The 21,820-nt window shown below is 40.2% G+C and overlaps 1 protein-coding gene across 1 annotated transcript in view; it reads right to left on the bottom strand.

Moving 5' to 3' along the window:
- Nucleotides 1-5,745: 5,745 nt before the first annotated feature.
- The window catches only part of TMEM164 (transmembrane protein 164), a 34,756-nt gene continuing 18,681 nt past the window's right edge, over nt 5,746-21,820 (bottom strand). The window contains exons 5-7 of the mRNA XM_034063933.1: nt 16,362-16,440; nt 6,886-6,986; nt 5,746-6,513 (exon numbers count right to left, since the gene is read on the bottom strand). Coding sequence (XP_033919824.1) covers nt 6,307-6,513; nt 6,886-6,986; nt 16,362-16,440 — 387 coding nt within the window. The 3' untranslated portion in view covers nt 5,746-6,306. The remainder of the gene's footprint in view (nt 6,514-6,885; nt 6,987-16,361; nt 16,441-21,820) is intronic.

Genomic DNA, 21,820 nt, shown 5'->3' with positions numbered 1-21,820 from the left:
TACTCTAGAATCTTAAGGTATGCAAATGGAGTGATTTTTCTTGTCTTTCAACTTCAGCAAGGCAGCATCTGCTTAAGCACAGGGAGCCTTTGCTTTTAAGCAGCATGTATCGAGCCCCAAGAAGCTGAACCAAAACAAAGTTGTGTTTCTAGACTGTGGCTTTTCATTGCTTTACACATGCATGCTCAAGAGCTGTTAATTTTAACCATTTGAACGAAACAAGATGGAAATTCTTCTTTGGTGCTTAAATAGGAGAATGTTAAATAAACCAATGGAGCTCAAACACTGCAACCAGTGTTTGAAGCCTTGAAGAACAGCACCGCATGTATCCTGGACAGCTAAAGCCTTGGCACAACAATCTCAGTATTCACAGGTGAATGGCCAGATGTTACGGTGAGTGCAGAAATTTTACTTCTCTGCTTTAGAGGGCTACTTACTGTAAGGCTGCATAAATAAACCCATCAGTGAACAAAGGTATTGTAGTTGATAATGCTTCATTTATGTGTACTTCTGGAGGCAAATTGAAACAGTTGTTCACTGGCAGAAAGAGTAATCAATTTCATCACTCCTTAGTTCTTAAGTATAAGTGCCTACAGTACCAAACATTCAGAGAGTAGAGGGCTGTGTTTAGACACCTCCACACATAACTTCTCTGTGAAGTCAAGGCATTAGCACCACACAAAAACTGGTCCTGGTGCAGTGCCCGAGTTGCTAGTGGTGAGGTTTTATAGTCAGCTTAAGCTCCTGCTGAAAGGAACAGTCTGTCTGGCTCTGTGGTCCACCTTCTGCTCTGCCCCATAGCTATTGCTCATGTTTTCATAATTGTTAGCACTGTGACAAAAGATTTTGGAACAGCTGGACCAGGGAGGACCCTTTCCCATTGTACACTGCACTGCTGCTATGGAAAAATCTCATCATCAGGTATTGGACAACAGCTTTAAGTTATCTTGACATAGATAGTGTGCAGAATACCTCAGGGGAGAACGCCAATTAGCTTTCAACAACAGCAGGAAAGTTTTGCTCTTTAATTTCCAGCATACATAAGCATAAAAGCAACCAAAGAGATCATCCATATAAAATAAACCATTCTGGGAAAAGAAAATCAGCCTCTGTCAGGGAAGAGAATAAATAACCCCTCTGGAGATGAAGTATTGAACCAATATCCTGCACGTTGAAAAATCTTGTCTGATGTATATTCCAAACAGACACCAGAGACAGCTGAGGAATATAGGATGTGAAGTTCCAGGACATTGGCTTCAGAAGTTCATTCTCTTTCTGCTCCCATTCTGACCCGTTCTTCACTCTCTGTGAAGCTTGTGTTTCAGCTATGCTGATACAATCTTTCGTGGCACCATATCATAAATTAAAATGAAATACTAAGTTTGAAAAGCATTCAAAAAGGGGCAAGGAAAAGGAGGGAATAACTTCAGTTTTGGGCCTCTTACTACAGGAAGAACATTGATGTACTAGAGTGAAGAAGAGCAATAAAGCTGGAGAAGGATCTGGAGCACAAGCCTTCCAAGGAGCTGCCGCCGAGGGAGCTGGGGTTGTTTAACCTGGAGCAAAGGAAGCTCACTCTACAACTACTTGAAAAGCAGGTGTAATGAGGTAGATGTCAGTCTCTTCTCCCAAGTAATAAGCCATAGGTCAAAAGGAAATGGCCTCAAGTTGTGCCAGGGGAGGCTTGGATTGGATAATAGGGAAAATTTCTTCAGCAGAACAGTTGTCAAATATTGGAACAGGCTGCCCACAGAAATGGCTGGGTCACCATCCTTGGAGGAATTTAGCAGACATGTAGATGTGGCATGTAGAGGCATGGCTTAGTGATGGATTTGGCAGTGTAAAGTTTATGGTTGAACTCAATGTCCATAAAGGTCCTTTCCAACCTAAATGATTATGCCCTAACTCAGCCAGCTTCACTGAGCAGTTTTGTCAGCACACTCCATGCTGTGAAATTATGCCTGAAGTTTCCAGTGCGACTCAAAACAACTGGACCAGCATAAGGGAGAAAAGCAAGTGGCACAGCACAGAGACTGAAAGAGACATCTGTGATACAGAGTGGGAGGAAGGCAGGAACAACCACTTACAGTGGCTCTGCTATCAAAGTCAAATGGCACAAGTGGTACAATTACACCAAGAATCTTTTCATCCAAGATGCCCCAGTGATTTCCATCATTTCAGCTATATGCCCATTCCTGCTACTGAATTTCAGTCAGTCAGAAGAGCTCATATTTTTGCATTCCAAGCAAACAGCCTGCACTGAGCGAGACACCTGAGCTTATTTAAATGCTTCTGCAGTCTTCATTGACCAGAGGCAGTCAGCAGTGGTAAACAGCAGGTGTTTCATAATTGTTTAGAATGCCCTGAAGCTTATGAATATAGAGAGGAAATGTCGAGTTTAAAAAAAAAGAAAAAAAAGCAGCTACTTTTCACATGGATTTTTTCCAGAAGCTACAATATTCTGAAGAAAACACTTAAAGCAAGGTAAGATTCTTAAAAACAAAAGTTAAGCAAATAATAATGCTAAAAGCCATTTGTAAAATGTGGCTAAAATTACTCTACTGTGATACCAAAACATTCCTTCTCAATAGGGCTGAATCCAACATAAGGCATTTTACCAAAATCTTAAGTAAATAAGTAAGCCATCATACACTTGACAGTAACTATGAGAAGGGAAGAATCACTGCATGTTTCATTCAGCTATTTCATTAAGTATATTTGGGACATGCTTTAAAGTCCAGCACTATGCATAGAATCATAGAATAGTTAGGGTTGGAAAGGACCTTAAGATCATCCGGTTCCAAGCCCCCTGCCATGGGCAGGGACACCTCACACTAAACCATATCACCCAAGGCTTCATCCAACCTGGTCTTGAACACTGCCAGGGATGGAGCATTCACAACCTCCCTGGGCAACCCATTCCAGTACTTCACCACCCTCACAGTAAAGAATTTCTTCCTTATATCCAGTCTAAACCTCTGCTGTTTAAGTTTCAACCCGTTACCCCTTGTCCTATCACTACAGTCCCTAATGAAGAGTTCCTCCCCAGCATCCATGCAGGCCCCCTTCAGATACTGGAAGGCTGCTATGAGGTCTCCATGCAGCCTTCTCTTCTCCAGGCTGAACAGCCCCAACTTTCTCAACCTGTCTTCATACGGGAGGTGCTCCAGTCCCTGATCATCCTCGTGGCCTCCTCTGGACTTGTTCCAACAGTTCCATCTCCTTTTGATGTTGAGGACACCAGAACTGCACACAATGCTCCAAGTGAGGTCTCACAAGAGCAGAGCAGAGGGTCAGGATCACCTCCTTTGAACTGCTGGTCACACTCCTTTTGATGCAGCCTAGGATACAGTTGCTTTCTGGGCTTTAAGCACACACTGCAGCCGGCTCATGTTCATTTTCTCATCGACCAACACCCTCAAATCCTTCTCTGCAGGGCTGCTCTGAATCTCTTCTCTGCCCAACCTGTAGCTGTGCCTGGGATTGCTCCGACCCAGGGGTAGGACCTTGCACTTGGCATGGTTAAACTTCATGAGGTTGGCATCAGTCCACCTCACAAGCGTGTCAGGGTCCCTCTGGATGGCATTCCTTCCCTCCAGTGGATCAACTGAACCACACAGCTTGGTGTCATCGGCAAACTTGCTGAGAGCACACTCAATTCCATTGTCCATGGCACTGACAAAGATATTAAACAAGACGGGTCCCAACACCGATCCCTGAGGGACACCACTTGTTACTGGTCTCCAGCCGGACATTGAACTGTTGACCACAACTCTTTGAGTGCAACCATCCAGCCAGTTCTTTATCCACCGAGTGCTTCACCTATCAAATTGATGACACTCCAATTTAGAGACAAGGATGTCATGTGGGACAGTGTAGAACGCTTTGCACAAGTCCAGGTAGATGACGTCAACAGTTCCACCCCTGTCCATCAGTTCTGTAGCCCCATCATAGAAGGTCACCAAGTTGCTCAGGCAGGATTTCCCCCTAGTGAAGCCATGCTGGCTGTCACCAAGCACCTTGTTGTTTCTCATGTGCCCTAGCATGCCTTCCAGGAGAATCTGCTCTCAGAATTTGCCAGGCACAGAGGTGACACTGACTGGTCTGTAATTCCCTGGGTCATCCATTTTCCCCTTCTTGAAAATGGGGCTTGTATTTCCATTTTTCCAGTCATCAGGAACTTCACCTGACTGCCATGATTTTTCAGATATGATGGCCAGTGGCTTTGCAACTTCATTCCTGAACCTGATGCATCTCAGCATCTCCCAGCAACACCCTGTATTTCATCTGGAAATACTGAATCTGCTGAAATAAACAGCAAGAGCTTCTATCACTTTAGCAGCTCAGTCGGTGACAGAGCTGACTCCACAGATTCAGGCCTTCAATACCAATAGATTCCTTCTTTAGGCCTCAATCCACAAGCAACACAAACTCCACTTTACTGAGGCAGTGGGACTACTACATAATTTAATTCATTGTGTACTTAGACATTTGAAAGCTCAACAACTGACAGGTAACTCTGAATGCTGGTAGTTATTTTCAGGTGCTTTCTGAATTCTGATTAAAACCACAAGGAGCCATACAAGCTGTACAACTAAGTCAAGCTATATGTGTTTGATGGGTAGTCTGGGCATGTGTCACATGGTCTCGTGTTGGGAGAGTACAGTATACTTATGATGTATGCATGCAAGGCATGGAAGAAAGCCAGAAACTAGTTAGTAAATTAGAATGTGGGACAGTAGATCTTTGATTTGTCCTTTTCTTTAATCATATGGAGTAAAAATATTTTAAGCTGCCATTTGTTCCCTCACCATGAAACATTTAAAGGAGAAAGGAAAAACAACAACAAAAAAAGCCAACCACTTCTCATTCTTACTTTTCCTTCTTGAGGTATGAATGACTGTACCTTAACTTCACAATATATCAAATATCTCTTCAGGTGACCCAGCTGGAGGAGGTATGATGGTTTTATCTTACAAGTCACAGCTTTGACAACACAATGAATCTATAAACTGTAACAAACTTTTGTACAACAAAATTCCTGCAGCCCTGTAATACAACAGTCTACATAAGAGGCTCACAATTAACCACCAGGAGAAACACACTTAAGGTTTCCCATCTTTCTGCCCAACAGTTTCTCCTCTAGCCTTGGAAAATTTGAACAAGTACACACAGCTTACTATTTATCATTCTATCTACAGCCTGTTCTCCAAAAGATGTTGACAGGAAGATTCAGTCATACTAGTAAACTGGAACATTTCTTCTCAGTAGAGGCCTGCACTGATTTGATGTTCCTTTTTATGTCTGTATTTTGAAATCAGTATAAAGAATGTATTAGAGGTGTGGAGAGAGAACACTGTTTCATTTTTTCTTCACTAACCACTCGATTGAGTGAGGATCAGTGTAGAACACAGAGGAGGAATGTTTCAAAAGCCAGTAAGTAAAAAAAAACAAAAACAAACCACTCGAAAGTTAACATTGGACTTTGTATCTCCACTCCTGCTGTCCAAGCTAAGTGCAAAAACCAACATATTGTTCAAAGCCAGGTCAGAACAGTGGATGAAATATCTCATCATAGCTTATATGCAAATGGTCTTTTGAAACTCTTTCAACATGGTGTTTTTCCACTCACTCAAACAAAAGCATCTCCAAAGCATCAAGACTTGATGGGACTCAGCCGGACAGATATTCATCCACAGCAGCTTAGAAATTCAATAGTCAATAAAAAACTTTCTTTTTTAAAAATGAGTTATTGTTCCCCAATATTTTCAACCAGCTTAAAGAAATATAGTGGAACCTCCCTGTTTTACACTTATGACTGGGGATCAAGTGTACCACCGTTCCACTGGGATCATTTTGCAACTTCCAAGTACTAAGAGTTAAGCCAAGATGATGCATATCAACATGTGTTCTGTTCACATCACTAGCGTGTTGCTTAATTCCCTATGCTATAAGTGTACTTATATTTAATGGAAAGTAAGTCAAAATGAGGTAGCACTGCCACTGTCTTTGTTGGAATGTGGACAGATTCTGGCCTCGTTTTCAACGGTGGCTTAGTAAGATTCTACTGTAATCTACACAAAAGGTATAAAACATGAACCTTTTCCAGAATAAGGCCACTAATTTTGCCATTGGCAATAGGCAGTGAGAAAGAGCAGTTAAAAAAACCTCACTTGGTTATAGAGGTGTTTCTGAGGCAATAAACTGTGGGGAGAAGTATAAACCCATTGTCCTCTCATCCCTCCTCTTTGTTTTCCAGTATAAGTATATCTGCTTCCTGTATGTACTACTACGTGAGGAGATATTTCAGTCTAATTTCTTAGCTGGGAGTCTAAGCAAGTCCATGCTACATTTAAAGATGGGGACGGCACTGTAAAACAGTAGGATTACAAGCTTCCCATGAGTCATGGTCATGACAGTCTGGTGTCCAGATGCCCAAATTCGATACCAGCGCCCATAAAAAGGATCTGAGACGGCTGGGCACAACATGTTGTTCAAATTCACTTCTGTAACCTGAGAAAGTGACAACAAATTTAGAAATTAACACTATTTTTGTGTTGCACCAATTCAGACACCTAAAATGGTAATTTTGAAATTACCATCATAATCAAAACTGTTTAGGTGACACTCCTTTGTTCAACACAAACAGGGCAGCTTTCAGAAGGAAAGCAGATCCAAATTCAGTTGTTCATTTAATAGATGGATTTATGCAGGTACATAACCAATTTAAGAAATATTATACTGATAGTTGTGTTATATGATACAAATGCTTATTAGAACATGCAATTAAAAACTTGCATGCAAGCAGACTTATCCATATATAAACTAGCCATAAGCTTTGAATGTACTTGCAAATTATCCATTTATTAATCTTTATTTACTTACCAAGCCCAGAATTTGCAAGATGCTAAAATGATATACAAACATAAACCCCGTGGATAAAAGAGCCCACCAGAAATTGCAGAGTGGTTCTGGAGTGTAGATACCTTGAAAAGAAAGGAATACATTAGTGTTCAGCTGAATTGCTGTGTCCATTAAACACTCATGAATAATCCTCTCTCTTCTGCTCTGTAGACATTAGGGCATCTGGCTATAGCTGATAACCTACTCAATTCCATCTTAGCAATAATATTTGAGAGCCTCATTTCTTACCTGGAGCATTCTCAACAGTGTCTTCCCTCCTTGTGGTCCAGCAATAAAATATACAATATATTAACTCATTCAGCTCGCCTATTTTTCACCAACACCAGTGATTTTTACCTTATGTTTCCTTCTGCCACTGAAGTACTAAATTACTTTAACACAATGGTATACAGTGAAACTTGAAAAACCAGGCTATCCATACGTAAACACCTGTATGTCATGGGGGCTACGAGTTCAGCATGCAGAATACAGCACTGTATTAGAGCCCAGCCTAATTGCCATTTCCTAATTTTATGGTTGTTTGTAACAATTACTAGAAAGTAACTTGCACCAATCATGCCTAGGAACAGAAAAGCTGTACAGAGTAGTGAATCCATAATGACAGACTGTGCTTTTAACTGAAAACTGCTTTGGAGACACTTTCAGACATGCACAATAAATACTTTTATCATCAGTAGATATCACAGATGTTGTAAAATACTTTATCCCTTCAAATGAAGTAGCAGATATCACATTATTCCTGGGTTCACCTGCCTCTCTTCTCCTGAAACTAGGTTTTGCCAACTTCCTGACAACAAGCAATGTGACGTGATGTAGAACGTACCAAGGAAATCAGATGCAATAAAAGTACCCTTAGCTACAAGACTATTTTTGGAATTAGATATTCAAACATCATAAAGTGAGCACAAAACCAGTTTACAGAGTCCTCAAGACTCACACTAGTAGGCATAAAAATGTCAGTGTAAGATATGAGGAAAAAACGTTATTTTCCTTACAACTTTAATAACCTAGGGACACAAAAGATGGCCAATGTCATGCTGCTCAGCTGCTGTAAGAAGTTGCAGAGTTTCAGACAATTATAAAAATACACTGCAATTTTTATCTGTCTTTGCTCTGTGATCCATTAGATACTACCAAATGTAGGAACGTGCATCCAGTACTCAAAGGATAGCATACAGCACAGAGTGCAGTATTCATATCAGCTTTTGCTAGCTGGCACATGCTGTAATTGCCAGGAAGTAATTACAGACTTCAGCGTATACTGTACAATGCTACTGAGAGCTCAAATAACTACACATATGTAGCTACCTATGACAGAACTCACCAGAGTAAAGCTGGTATGAGTATTCCTACATATGGTATCATATGTAGATAAAGGCACCTAAGTGCTGTTATTTGCTTTGCCACACCACCATAGAATGTTACATCTTGTCTCAGGTTTAAAATCTCTAGAGATGCTTTTTCAATCCCTGCTGCCCTTTTACAATTCTTTTCTGCATAGCTTTCTTCTGTCATGCCACTGCACATTGATTTTGCAGTAGCTACCTGAAACAATTTAATTTAATTATCATTTTATTATCCAAAAACTGTACGTCTATTCACTGTCCAGTCTCAGTAACACAGCTTCCGTATTGCTAGTACAGAGTTGATTGTACATCTGAATGACAGCAGCACACATGCACCCCATGTATCACTCATTCACTTTAATGAGCAACAGTATTAGTGTAATTACCTAAGAAACAACTGCACACCATGCTTTAGTAAGCCAGCTGTGATTTGGTGTGACCATGATAAATATGAGCAGAGAAGCTACACTAAAAATATAAGGCAGCTTATAAGATTCCTTATCCAGTGGGAAGGTGAAGATCGAAAGTGTCTCAAGTATAAGCAAAACCCAAAGGTAAAAGAGAACTCTACATGATTAATTCAAAGTGGAATGCGCTACAGCTAAAGGAAAAATTCACAACAGTGTAATTCTTCAAACACACTCAGGAGGCATGAGCTAAGAGCTGGTATCCTATTTGGATACTGCTCTTTAATAGGAATGATATTCATTAAACTCCACTGCCTGAAAACATCAGATACATGACACCACCTTGAATATGGTTTGTCATTACAGAGAGCAAGAGAGGAAGCAACCAGCCTTAGTCTCAGAGTTCAGGAGACCATGGCTCTGTTTTTGGCTGAACCAACTTTATGTGACTCAGTCAAACTATACAGAAATGCTTTGTGCTCAGCTGTAAAGAAAACACTGCTGACTTGCAAAGCTTTTTTCTATTGTCTTTGCTGTTTTAGGTGCATGTTTAACATAGATGTAAAACTTAAGATAAAATTCAAATAAGATATCTGAAACAGCTGCCAGGAACTGGCAGAGCAGTGCTACACCAAACCAGGTTTCACATGAACTTACCTAGTTACAGTGCAGGTAGTATATAAATACTAAAATAGACCAGTGAACCCACCTATGAAACAAGACTGGAGGGACAAAGCAGTCCCTTAAAGAGTGAGGAAGTTTCACAAGGTGATAAAACCGATCAGTGACATAATTTGGCTTTGAACTCAAGTTTCTCATGTCCAGCTTCAATCTCATCAGGGAACTGTACTTCAGAAGTCTCTTAGGAAAGCTGTTCAGGTTCCTGCAGCACAGAATTTCACTCTGCTACATCCTCTCTCTGTTGCAAAACTCACAAAAATCCATTAGCAGCTCTCGCCCTCTACAGACTTTTGATTTCACTTTGTAATGGAAAAAGCCCTCCTTACTAGACATCACAATCCTGAAAATAACAGTGTGGTTCTCAGCAGTATCATTATTTGGACATCAAGGAACAAAAAGGAAACAATGACCTCTACACAGAAACACTTCAGAGTGCTCTGGATTTCCAAGTGTGCTTTGGGAAACTCATTTTAAATTCATACCTGGGATATTTTCTGTACATTTATTAGCAGAAAAATAATTACTATAAATTTTATTACTCTACGGTCCTGCAATTCAGCAGATGCCTGTTTAAGGGGGCAGTGCGGTGGTACACTGCAGTGTACTGTAGTACACAGTCTGTTAACAGAAACATACAAACAGGAAAACTGAGGCCCAGCTGAGTGGCTGTTTGAATGGCCTGTGCTGGCTTTGGCAAAAGCTATTTGCTGTTTACATAGGAAACCGATTTCCATAGGTAGAAGTGAGTTTCACTGCTCTTTTCACTAAGGATCCCATGCAATTCTATTTTAAGTACTCTTCAAAACTTAATCCAACTACCAGTCTGGCACTTAATCTAAGAAATCCTCATGCCCCAGACAAGTGAGATCATTCCCAAACCAGGGTCATCCAAGTAGTCCGTATATTTGCTCTTGTGTTGGAATAGCATGGCAGTAGCTATTTCAGTTTAAACTTCATTCATTTAATAGCACTGATAGGAAGGATTTCATATAGTTTGAAGGGTTTGGGATTCATCACCTGCTCCTGCAACAAGGATTTGTCGACCTTGAACATGGCAAGTTAATTTGGAAGTGGAAGCATGGCTTTAAAATTCTCAGCATTGACAAAGAGACTCAATTACTTTTACCTTGCTTCCCCCAATGCCTTGTGCTAGTTCTAGTGTTCTTATGAACTGTTATTTTTATTTGAAGGTCTCAAAATACAGGCTTGTAAAAATCTGAACACACTTTAATAGAAAATAATGCTCCTTTTGTATCTTTGTGAAAACGTTGCAGGAAAAAATTACTCCCCTGTTTGAGTTAGAGCATTAGAACCTAAATGTGGTACAATTTTTTAATTTAGTAGAGTACTGAAATAATCTTTCTTCTACTTAATGCATTGCTTTCATTTCCACTACACTTGATAGAGCTTTTCCAGTTTTCCAGCCCAACATACCCTCAAAGCAATATTAGTATTCCTTGCTCTTCAAGTTTATAAAAATGTGAAGGCAAATTTATTTCCATTTTAGTTCCCTTGATCAAAGGGTTAATTTAATTCTAATAGTGAAGCCTATTGAACTAGCAGAGACAAAACTTCCTTTCCAGGGGAAAACAGGAAAAATGTTCTCAAGAGGATGAGCCTGAAACCCACTGTTTCCCCTACAGCTGCTCTGAATCTGTGCAGATTTCAAAACACTACCTTATGCCAGGATGTTTCCATTTCCCTCAATGCCAGCTACTCTCATCAGATTCAGCTCAGACAGAGGTCTTGCATCCCCTGCTCCACTCAGGAACCATTCTTTATATTCCATAAGGCAGCAGCAGTTCTCCCTCTTCCTTCATATAGTGGTAATTCTTCCATACAGCAGTACATATCCTTCTAAACTTCCCTGTCTCTAAGAACTGACCCTGGGCCCACTCAGAGAATGCCACATTAAATTCCTTATTTAAACAGGCCCCCACCATTTCAAAGAAAGGGTCACAGGACACAGACATATCCCCTCTTCCTCTTCTCCAGCTCTCTAAAATCATCAAACAAGATTATCCTGAAATGATCAAGCTAGAAGAGAGACTGCAGCATTAGCCTGCAGTCAGCCTGCAGTCAAGAGCAACAGCACACACCTCCGGCTGCTGAACACAACAGCTTCCCTGCTGCTCAATGTGCCACAGTCCAAGCACAGCTGGGCAGTGAACCAGGCATTTACATATAATACATGGGATTCAGGAGGTAAAGCTGGAAATAATAACATGGAAGCTGCCAGCAAGAGAGTAGGAAAATAATACACAAGAGTTGACAGGTCTCCAAGAGTTTCAGTGAAAGAGCTTTACTTTACATTATCAAGTGTTTCACTGAGGATGGAGATAAAGTCCTAGCTGTATTCAAGTACATAGTGATTTTTTCCTGCATTACTACTAAGGTATATAATAAAGTCTGCTTTATAACTCCATTTAAAAAGCTAAGAAAAGATATAGCTAAATACAGTCAACTGTCAAAAAGCAAGGAAGTGGCTGAGAAGGAATACAACAGCTTGAAATATCTTTAAATGTGGGAAGCCCCCCAGTGAGTTCTGGAAACCAATGGAAAGCACAGGTTTAGATCCCCAAATGCTTCAGTTTGCACTTCCCTAGTTTACAGCCACAGGAAACATGATCATTTCATCTGTACTTGGTATCTGCGCTCTATATCTTACAACTTAGCAGAGCTTCTCAATAGGTGAGAAACACTGCAGTGCCCTTAGGAAAGCTGGAAAGCCCCTTCTGTCCATCTGTTGAAGTGTGACAGAGGCATTCTCCATGAGGGGGGGAAGAAACAATCGACTTCTACTGACTTTCTGACAGTGCCATGAAACTTCATCTCTTCTGATGCCATTTTTGAAGATACTTGGATCAAAAAAGGAAAGGGCTTTACATCTGGAATCAGAGAGACAGTTTCTTTGTTGCTTATCAAGATATAGCACCTGCCTGATAAGCTGAAAATTCCAATTGTACCCCAGGCAAACAACTCACCTACTTGATTATTTAGGATGTATATGTCTGTCTGCTTGTGCACAGCTGCACAACAGTCATTCAGCTTTTAAAATACATGGGGTCAGACCACAGAACTGTCCAGAATTTGCAATGCCATTGCTGTCAGTTTTGGCCCCAAAAGAAGATTTTAACCACCCCCTTTCCCCCAAAAAAATACAACCAAATCAATTTTACTGTCTCCACAGTGGGGACAACCTGCCTCTGAACTGTGACTGCTCAGAATTTGCATAGCCACCTCGACAGTGGATGCTGGAGACTATCTCCCCCTGCAGGCTAAAATGCAAGAGCCACACAACGACTCCGACACCAGCCCAAGGGCCTCCGGTTAAACATACCCGATATCCTGGAACTTCAGGTAGAGGTTCATAGGTCAGATTGCTCTCCGAAGCAACAAACTCCTAAAAACCCTCAACACTAACATCCTTTTCTGCTTTATTAAGTTATTAATTCAGTTAAATAATGCTGAGAATCTCAAAACACGAGAAAGATTCTCTCTCGATCTCGCAGTGCTAGGAAGCTGCTACAGATTAACTCTTATTTCAAACTGTTGTGGCATGATACCATTTGCTTACAGCATTCAGGAAATACAAATTCCACTTTGATCAAATTGCAATATGAGTTGAAGCTCTGAAATGAGGTGCATATCTAATCCTGTCAAATCCATCTGAAAATCTGCCCAAAGTAGCTTAAACACCAAGAGAGGCAAGAGCTATGAGTCTTTAAGGACGATGCAGTGCAGGCTAGATTTTCATTATTTTTTCATTATGTTAAGAATATACAGTTAGAAAAAACTAAGTTACTCTGAATACCAATGAAAGTCTCTAATGCCTTGATCTTAAAAGGTCAGATTAGTGCACTGTTGCAATATTCATGGCAGTTACAAAAGACATTACACATGTTCAGCTGTCATCTCCTCAATCTTTTATCACAGGACCATAAAGTATAACTATCAGAGCATACTCATATGCCTCAGAAGACCAGTTCAGCTGTAGATGAATACGGTTTGAGGAGTTTTTCAATGAAGGGCTTGGTTCCATGATCTAAATTTTCCCTGCTGTGGTTCCTGTCTTCTTCCTTGCACCTTGACAACTCACTCATTGCACCTCCCTCCTGCCAATCCTAGCAGTCATCTGATGCAACAGTAAACCAATCCAGAAGCGACAAAGGCATTCATACTGTTTTGACAGGGAAGTTAGGGCCTCACCTCCAAAGGACAAAAGAAAACAGAAATAGCCTATTCAGCTATTTCAGGAATGCTGTGTCCTGCCCAGGCACATACTGTAATTTTTGGTAGGGTTCACAGGTGATACAAGGTGAGATTCATTCAGCAAAGAAGTTGTCAACTGCAGATGTAAGAAATGCCCTGAGTTATGAATCTTCTATGCTGGCCTATTATGTCTACACTACATCTATTTTGCATGGCAGCCTTGCTGCAGCCAAGAAAAGATCTGAGCCATAGTGCATAAGCATTTATTTGTCGAGCCTGGCATGCATATGCATTTGTACACTTGGAAAGAAAAGATATTTGAAATGAAAATACAGGAATCTGTATTGACTCAGTACAGAGGGGAAGGTGAGGGAAGAGGAAGAGAGAAAAATGTCTTAATCACCAAGAGAGAATACATCCTTGAGCTTCAATGAGTTCACTGCAACACTGCAGCCTGAGCTCTGAACATCTCTCTCATCAATTTGATCCTGAGCATGGTAGAGCCCCTGCACCTACATGGGGGGGGGGACACATAAAGATGATGCTGCCAGTGTAACACGACCAGTCTTCACCACTGTAATGAACAGCAGGAAGAAAAAGCAAATGAATGATTACAGCCCTTGCTTACACTTACCCAGTTTCCTTTCAAAAGGAACCCCCTCAACAGGTAATTGGATGTGTGTGCATGACTGGTATGATGCTTGAGTAGCATGTCAAAGAACTTGAACAGGCAGCTCTGTGTAGAACAAGCCACAAACCAGCTCTGTTTCAGGTGTTCTGCTCAACCTGCCTTAGAGAAAAGTTTGAGCTTCTACTAAGGCTATCAGTAAAATTGACAGATTCCCAATAAAACTTGTTTGGTATATACTTCCATATGCAATCCATTAATTCTAATGTTTTCAATTTTATTACCCTTCAATTACTTCTCCCAGTCATAATCCATAGATTCACTGATAGAAATTTCTATCTTAAATCCAGAAATAAAGCTGCATGCCAATCAATGTCAGTGATGAAAAAGCAATTTTTGCAATGTATAATTAGAATATAGGGTATGATCTACTCAGAAAGTACTTTAAACAAAGGTGCTAGTGAAATGACAACATAGTAACAAATGTTTTTAAGCTGAGTGATTTTTTCATACACTAAGTCTTCCTGTTTCACTAGCCGTAACTCCTACAGAAGTCCCTGGGTGCTTTGCTAAGGAGGTTTTAACAGTCAGTCAGGTGACAAGAGCCAACTGCATAAGCAATGGAACTGTTATTAGTCACACAGCCTAAGGCAGTTTCAACCGATGCTAAAGTTCTTCTAGAAATGTCACTGCTATCAGGTCAACATTAGATGGCAGCAAATACCTGTAAATTAATAAAGGGGAAAAATGTAGGAAACTGAGCTAGGGGACAACTGTGCAACATAAAGCCCCTCAAATACAGATACAGCCCTAACAGCCCCAGGAAGCAGGCACCCAAGAACCCAGAGAACCTTTACCTCAAAACTAACATGAAACCAAACCAACCCAACAAAGGTCAGAGGAATACTTCAAGTGACATCCAAGGCCAAACCTTAAAGCAATAAAACCCAAAAACCAAACATTCCTTAAAATGATGTTATATAGGAAGTTCAAGACAATCAAAAGAAGTGATTTAGAGACATCACAAGACCGTGGTTTGTCATTACCTACAGTGTATTACATGGCTCTTTACACCTCCCCCCTCTCTACCTTCCTCCTGCAATGATTAGGAGTTTGTGTAACTTCAACAACTAGACTGCACTTTTGCATTATTTGCCAGAACTTTAATATCTCAAAGACATATTAAAATTAAATTTGCATGGCATATTACTGTGGTCAAAGGAAGAAACAGAATCTACTGAAGTAAACACTTCACATTTTCCTTTGTATCATTTTTATTGGTTTCTCTCAGCAGTGAAAAACAAAAAGGTTACAAACCTATGGTGTAGTAAGTGTGAAGCACTGTAACTGCTGCTATAAAATGCAGCAGATTCACCAGAATGGAAAAGGCTGACTCTGCTTGTCCTGAGTATATTTGCTAACCTGTATCCCATTCTTTGATGTCACAGCCTCGGGGTTTTCATTAAAGGCCACTGAACATATGGACCACAAATTATCTTTTATTTCCTGGATGAAACAGCTCTGCTGGAAAATGCAGCTGGAGGCATGTCAACGCTAGAGGGGGGCAGAGCATCACACCAGATCAACACATCCTGCATTCCCTTCTAAGGAACCACAATTAGAAAAATCACTGGAACAATTTGGTATTCCCAGACTTTCTGAACCATTATGGTATAAATGAATGCAAGACAGTAATCTTATCAGAAGAGATAAGAAGCAAGCTAGTTCATTTCATTAATACGTGTCATTACATTTCATTAGGACTTCAGAATGCCAGGAGTTTCTCTCACTAAGCAACTAATATTTACATGGGGATATAATAACTTTTTTCAGCTCATTTGAAGTTGCAATACTTCAAGATGCATCTAAGAAGGCAAAAATCTTAAAAATACACTCCAACAACAGCTTAAGAATGTTGCAAGATGGCAGAGATGCTACTCAGGAAGAGAGTGCACACTATGCCAGCACATTCTCCCTTTGGGCAAAAGATCCTTTTTAATTCTCCTTTCACTGCCTGACAAAAGTCTTTGCTACCTCAGTTGCAACTCCACCTTAACACGGGAAACTATTACTTAACGACAAAGAGAAAACTGGTGAAATATGAATAAGAGTAAAGCATGTACGGGACCAATACAATATGTATAGAGTAAATTGCCAACCTACCTCCTTTCCGCAGCAGATAGATGGGCACAACATAAAGCATCACATGCTGGATGTAATAAATTTCCATTTCAAATGGAAGCTGTGGAATAAGGAAAATATTTGTAAATGCTTTTCATCACTGACACCTGAGTTCCAAGGAACCATTCTCCTTACAACCCATGAAAACCCTTCCATTATTTCATCACCTACGTATATTAACAAAGAGATGACAATCATCGCCAGTGCTTTGAAAGTGCAGCTAAGTGTACCCATTCCATTCCCCTTGCCACAAATCAGCACTTCCAGGAGACAATTCTCAAAATTAGCTAGGAGCACGGCAAAGAAGGAATAAAATTGCTCTTTTTCCTTTCTTAAGCAACCATTAACAATGCAAAACTCTCAATAGTCAAACCAGGAACTATACACACCCCATATGATAGTAGTCTATTTAGAAATAAAAGATAATTGCTGCCTTCTGAGTGGTAAAATTCTATTTATAGCATTCTATAAATGAGGTCTTTTATATATAAAAATATATAAATAAATATATACGTAAGTAATTCCTGAGGAGACCTGTGCAAAAATCAAAAGACCTGATTTATAACGATCTACATGTATGTGTGAAACTTATAAGCTCCACAAAATATAAAACAATCAGTATTTCATTGGTTTTCAAGAGAAGCTGGAGAAAGATACATATAAACAAGTCACCAGTTCATATTAAATAGGGTATTTCTCACATGCTGACAACTTTTGGGAAGTCACAATTAGTGACCATGTGTTTAGCTGAATTCATGTTACTTCTCAGGGAAGTCAGACTGTGCTAAAAATAACCTGAACCACAACTCTGAGTTTAATTTGAAGCCTTCAATCCAGACCCAACTAATTCTAGTTTTTATCAGTTAGAAAAGGTGATGTGCCATATTTGAAAGCTATTCCAGCCTGTAAGTGCCTTTGCCTCTATATATTTGTTAAACTAAAGCAACACATTTGAAACTGAAGAGTAGTAGAAAAGATTCCAACTCAAAATCCAGAGTTCAGCTTCTTGCTGCAGCTCACTTACAGATCTGAAAAGACTTTGCCATTATTTTCCAGAAATGAAAACTGGACAATACCACCATACATGTATGAAATCTCTCAGGAATAACACAAAGCCCTGAGTGATGGTTCAAACACAGCCTTATTCTATCAATCCACAGAGAATTCAGACACAAGTCCTACCAATAACAGTAGTCAATAAACTGCTGGCAATTAATACAGTGATCTTTTAAATTCAACAATAATTCTTATATCTTATTTTGAATGCCAAGGATGCTAAACCCAACAGCTGGATTCTGCTAGTCCTGGCATCCCCAGCTGCACAGTGCTGGTGTCCTGATTACAACCTCCAAGATGTGCAGCCAGCTCTCTGGAGACTAAGGAAGAAAATAGAAAAAAGCCAACACAAAAAAACCCTCACAACTTCATACAATCTGTTGGGTTATTTTATTCCAAGAATTCTGTATCAAAACATAAAACCAAGCAAGATAATAGCATGCAAAAGCAAGAACTTCACAGAAGCTGTGAGGTTTCCTGAATCTGTTCTTCTGCCCCTTGTTGAAAGACACAGAGAGCAAAGTGAGGGAATCCAAATTATCTGGGAAGAGGCTAAAGCAGGCAGTTTTCCTAACTGGAGAAAGAGCTGTACTTCTTCCAGTTGGAAGTGACACACTTCAGAAACAATAGCTCCCGATATAAACAGTACAACGTGAGGCACCCACTCCTGCCAAGGAGCATTCTCTATTTATCTATGGTTTCATAAGGGCTTCTACACTTGCTGAGCTGTGAGCATCAGTTACACAAACACTATGCTCAGGACACTTGTGAGAACAGAATAGCAGTTGTTCTGCTGCAATAGTGTTGACAATATTTTTTTTCCTATAAAACAAAACATCTTTTTTCACTATAAAAGATTGCTTGTTCTGAAGCCTGACCAACTAGAAAGTGCATTTGCTGGTATAGAGCTACAAAGGCAGAATTTCTGTACAACCAAGCACTCAAGGTATACAGCCAGGTTACAACAAACAGAAAAAGAACAAACACAAAAGATGAACTGTAAATTTGTCCTGTGCAACTGACTCACCCGGCTCTAAAGGTCTTAGCTATAAATTGATTTAGCAATAAAGAACTCACAAATAACAGATACGCAAAGAGAAACTGCAAGCAGTGACAAGGTAGAAGGGGTCACCCACAGTAGTCTAGGACTTAATGAACTCTGTGAAAACAAGAACCTCAGCAAGTGGTGAAGTCTGAGAAATTAAAAACTCAAAACAACAAAGTGAGTCCCTCTACCAATATTGACCATAGGCACCCATGAAGGCCACATGTATTTAAATCCAGACTCCAACAATCTCCAAAGTAGACCCTCTTCACAGGCCCCAAGGGGCTTGTCCTCTCCTGTGAGGTGCCCCAGTATAAATCCAGCAGCCTCTCCAAAGAGCAGTATTCCTCTTGTAACCAACCAGTGATTGTGATTCAGTTCTTCAACCTGACCCAGAGAGCTTCAGAATGAGTAAATATTTGTTAGCAAGACTTCTAATCTAAACTGTCTATTGAGCATATTAAAAGCCCCAGGGTTCCAACCCAAATTTTTTCAAGTTTTAAGAGTTTTTTTCTTTATGTGCTAGTTTTGGCTGGGATAGAGTTAATGTCCTTCACAGTAGCTTGTATGGGGCAACAGTTTGGGTTTGCACTGAAAATGGTGCTGATAACACAGGGATGTTTTAGTTACTGCTGAGCAGCACGTACACACAGTCAAGGCCTTTTCTGCTCCTTACGCCAGCAAGGCAGCTGAGGTTTCACAAGGAGATGGGAAGGGACAGAGCTGGGACAGCTAGCTCCAGCTCACCCAAGGGATATTCCAATGGCATCATGCTCAGCACATAAAGCTGGGGGAAGAAGAAGAGGGGTATGTTCAGAGTGATGGCATTTGTCTTCCCAAGTCACCATTAGGTGTGATGGAGCCCTGTTTCCTGGGGATAGCCTGATCATGGGAAGCAGTGAATTAATCCCTTGTTTTTACTTTGCCTGTGAATGCACAGCTTTTCCTTTACCTATTAAATGGTCTTTATCATATCAGCCCATGAGTTTTGTCACGTTTACCCTCTCACTTCCCTCCCTCACCCCACTGTGGGAAGCGAGCAGCTGTGTGATGCTGAGCTGCAGCTGGAGTTAAACCAGGACATGAGGCCTGTCGCTACAGAGGATGATGCTCACTGAGAAAAATCAGGAAAAGGCTTTGTCCAGTGGACTCTCAATTAAATGCATTTGTTCTGACTTTTATCAGTGTCCTGAGTATTTGACTAGCACTATATTTGATGTTTATTCTCTCATAAAATGGCACTGCTGTCTTCTAGTCACTCAGTTTCATTATGCAAACTAGCTCACATTAATGACACAATGGACACAATCAAGCATTTGTAAGGTCAAGTCCAAAAGAGGTAGATAATAACAATTTCAGAAATAGTATTCTCTCAGTTCTTCTAGAGAGGATATTAGGACTACTTATGACCATCAGGAGAAAGTAGATTTACAGTTATCAACTATAAGTGTGAGTTTAGTCTCCACTTCCACACCCATACCATTTAATGCACATAGCACAGATACTGCCTAAAGCTGCAGAAACCCTCCCTGACTTGAGCACCTACCAGCAACCAAAGCACAATCTCTCAACCTCTGCCAATGCGCAACTGTTTATTTCCTTGTACCATATGGATGAAGCCAGGGTTGATGTCACATACTGTGCTACCACAACCTATTCTATGTTGCTATGTATAGGCACAAGCATTTCAGGCAAACTATTCAGTATAGTGAATTAGAATCATAGAATAGTTAGGGTTGGAAAAGACCTTAAGATCATCTAGTTCCAACCCCCCTGCCATAGAGGGACACCTCACACTAAACCATGTCACCCAAGGCTCTATCCAACCTGGCCTTGAACACTGCCAGGGATGGAGCATTCACAACCTCCCTGGGCAACCCATTCCAGTGCCTCACCACTCTCACAATAAAGAACTTCTTCCTTATATCCAATCAAAACCTTCCCTGTTTAAGTTTGAACCCATTACCCCTTGTCCTGTCACTACAGTCCCTAATGAATAGTCCCTCCCCAGCATTCCTATAGGCCCCATTACTTGTACCTTAATTACCTATCTTAACAGGCAACAGCAATACAGTAGGCAACTATCATGGGCACTACACAGAGTGCACTGCAAGTACTGCTCAGAGTATGATTTGTTCCTAAACCAGATTTAGAATGCATACCTCTCGAGCCAAATAGTTCTAACAATAGAATAGAGCAGCTTCTGGAAACATTAAAACTGCACCATTGAAGCAGTGTGAGGAAAGCCCAACACCGCTGGGACATGTCCTGGTTTTTTTTTACTTCATCTATATCAACATTTTCAGGACATCAGCTTGCAAAAGAAAAAAACACCTGCTTTTAAACCAGCGGAAAGTGTTCCCTTTAGAATATAACATAGTATGAAAGTTCAATTATTCTCCAAACATTTGGAGTCTTTGTGGGAGTTAAATAAATTTATTTGCATAGCAAGTTTATCGGGACCTATACCATATTCTATATAATATAAATACAGAGTAGAAAGAGATCTTTCCACCCCTGTATATCCTCTCGCACCTTTCTTGGCTCCCACTTGGTAACCTATCAATCTAGTTCCCTTAACATTACCTTCTCTATTTACTTAAGGGTCATAAAAGATTACTTGATTTTCTATGTGAACTGCTAGTGCTGACAAGAATGATTTACATCATCAGAAAGGAATGAAATTATGAGTGAAAATTAAAATACCCTTTTTTTCTGAAAGGAAAATATTAACTAAGAAACAAACTGTTTTGTCTTTACCCAGTGACTATTCTGATGTACAAAGTTTAACATTATCAGCACATGGTAAATAATGCAGCAAATAACTGGAATATTTACTTGCCAATTAAACACAAGTGGGTGCGTCTGTTGCTCAAGGCTGTGAATTGCTGGTACTTCAAGATCATGTCAAGGCAGGAAAATATTTCCTTGGGAAGAAGAGGATAGACTGACCTCATCTTTCAGGCTACATTTTTCTTTGCATACTATGCCATGTGCCCATTACAGTCCAACAAGGTTTTTAAGGAGTATAGTGTCACTGAAAGTTTAAAACAACAGCAGGTAGAAACCTTCTACTGTAGTCTCAATGAATATCTCAACTCTCCCTTTCTACTAGGAACTAATATTTAGGAATAGTTTTGAAATGACTGAGGTTCTGAAAAAATTCAACAAATACAAGAAAATGAAGAGTTAGGATATAAGCTACCAGAAATTTCTTTTTCAGGATAATCTAACATTGAATTATATATATAAAGTAATACGATGCATTAAGTAAAGTGATTGGTAGCAAAAATACATGACCCTAACAGACTGTGCCACAAGATGTTGCAAGAGGTGTTCC

The sequence above is a fragment of the Melopsittacus undulatus genome, chromosome 6 (genome assembly GCF_012275295.1).
Source record: "Melopsittacus undulatus isolate bMelUnd1 chromosome 6, bMelUnd1.mat.Z, whole genome shotgun sequence".
In the NCBI taxonomy this organism is placed as follows: Eukaryota; Metazoa; Chordata; class Aves; order Psittaciformes; family Psittaculidae; genus Melopsittacus; species Melopsittacus undulatus.
The sequence above is the reverse complement of the archived record's forward strand: the minus strand, read 5'-3'. Positions and strand labels throughout refer to the sequence as shown.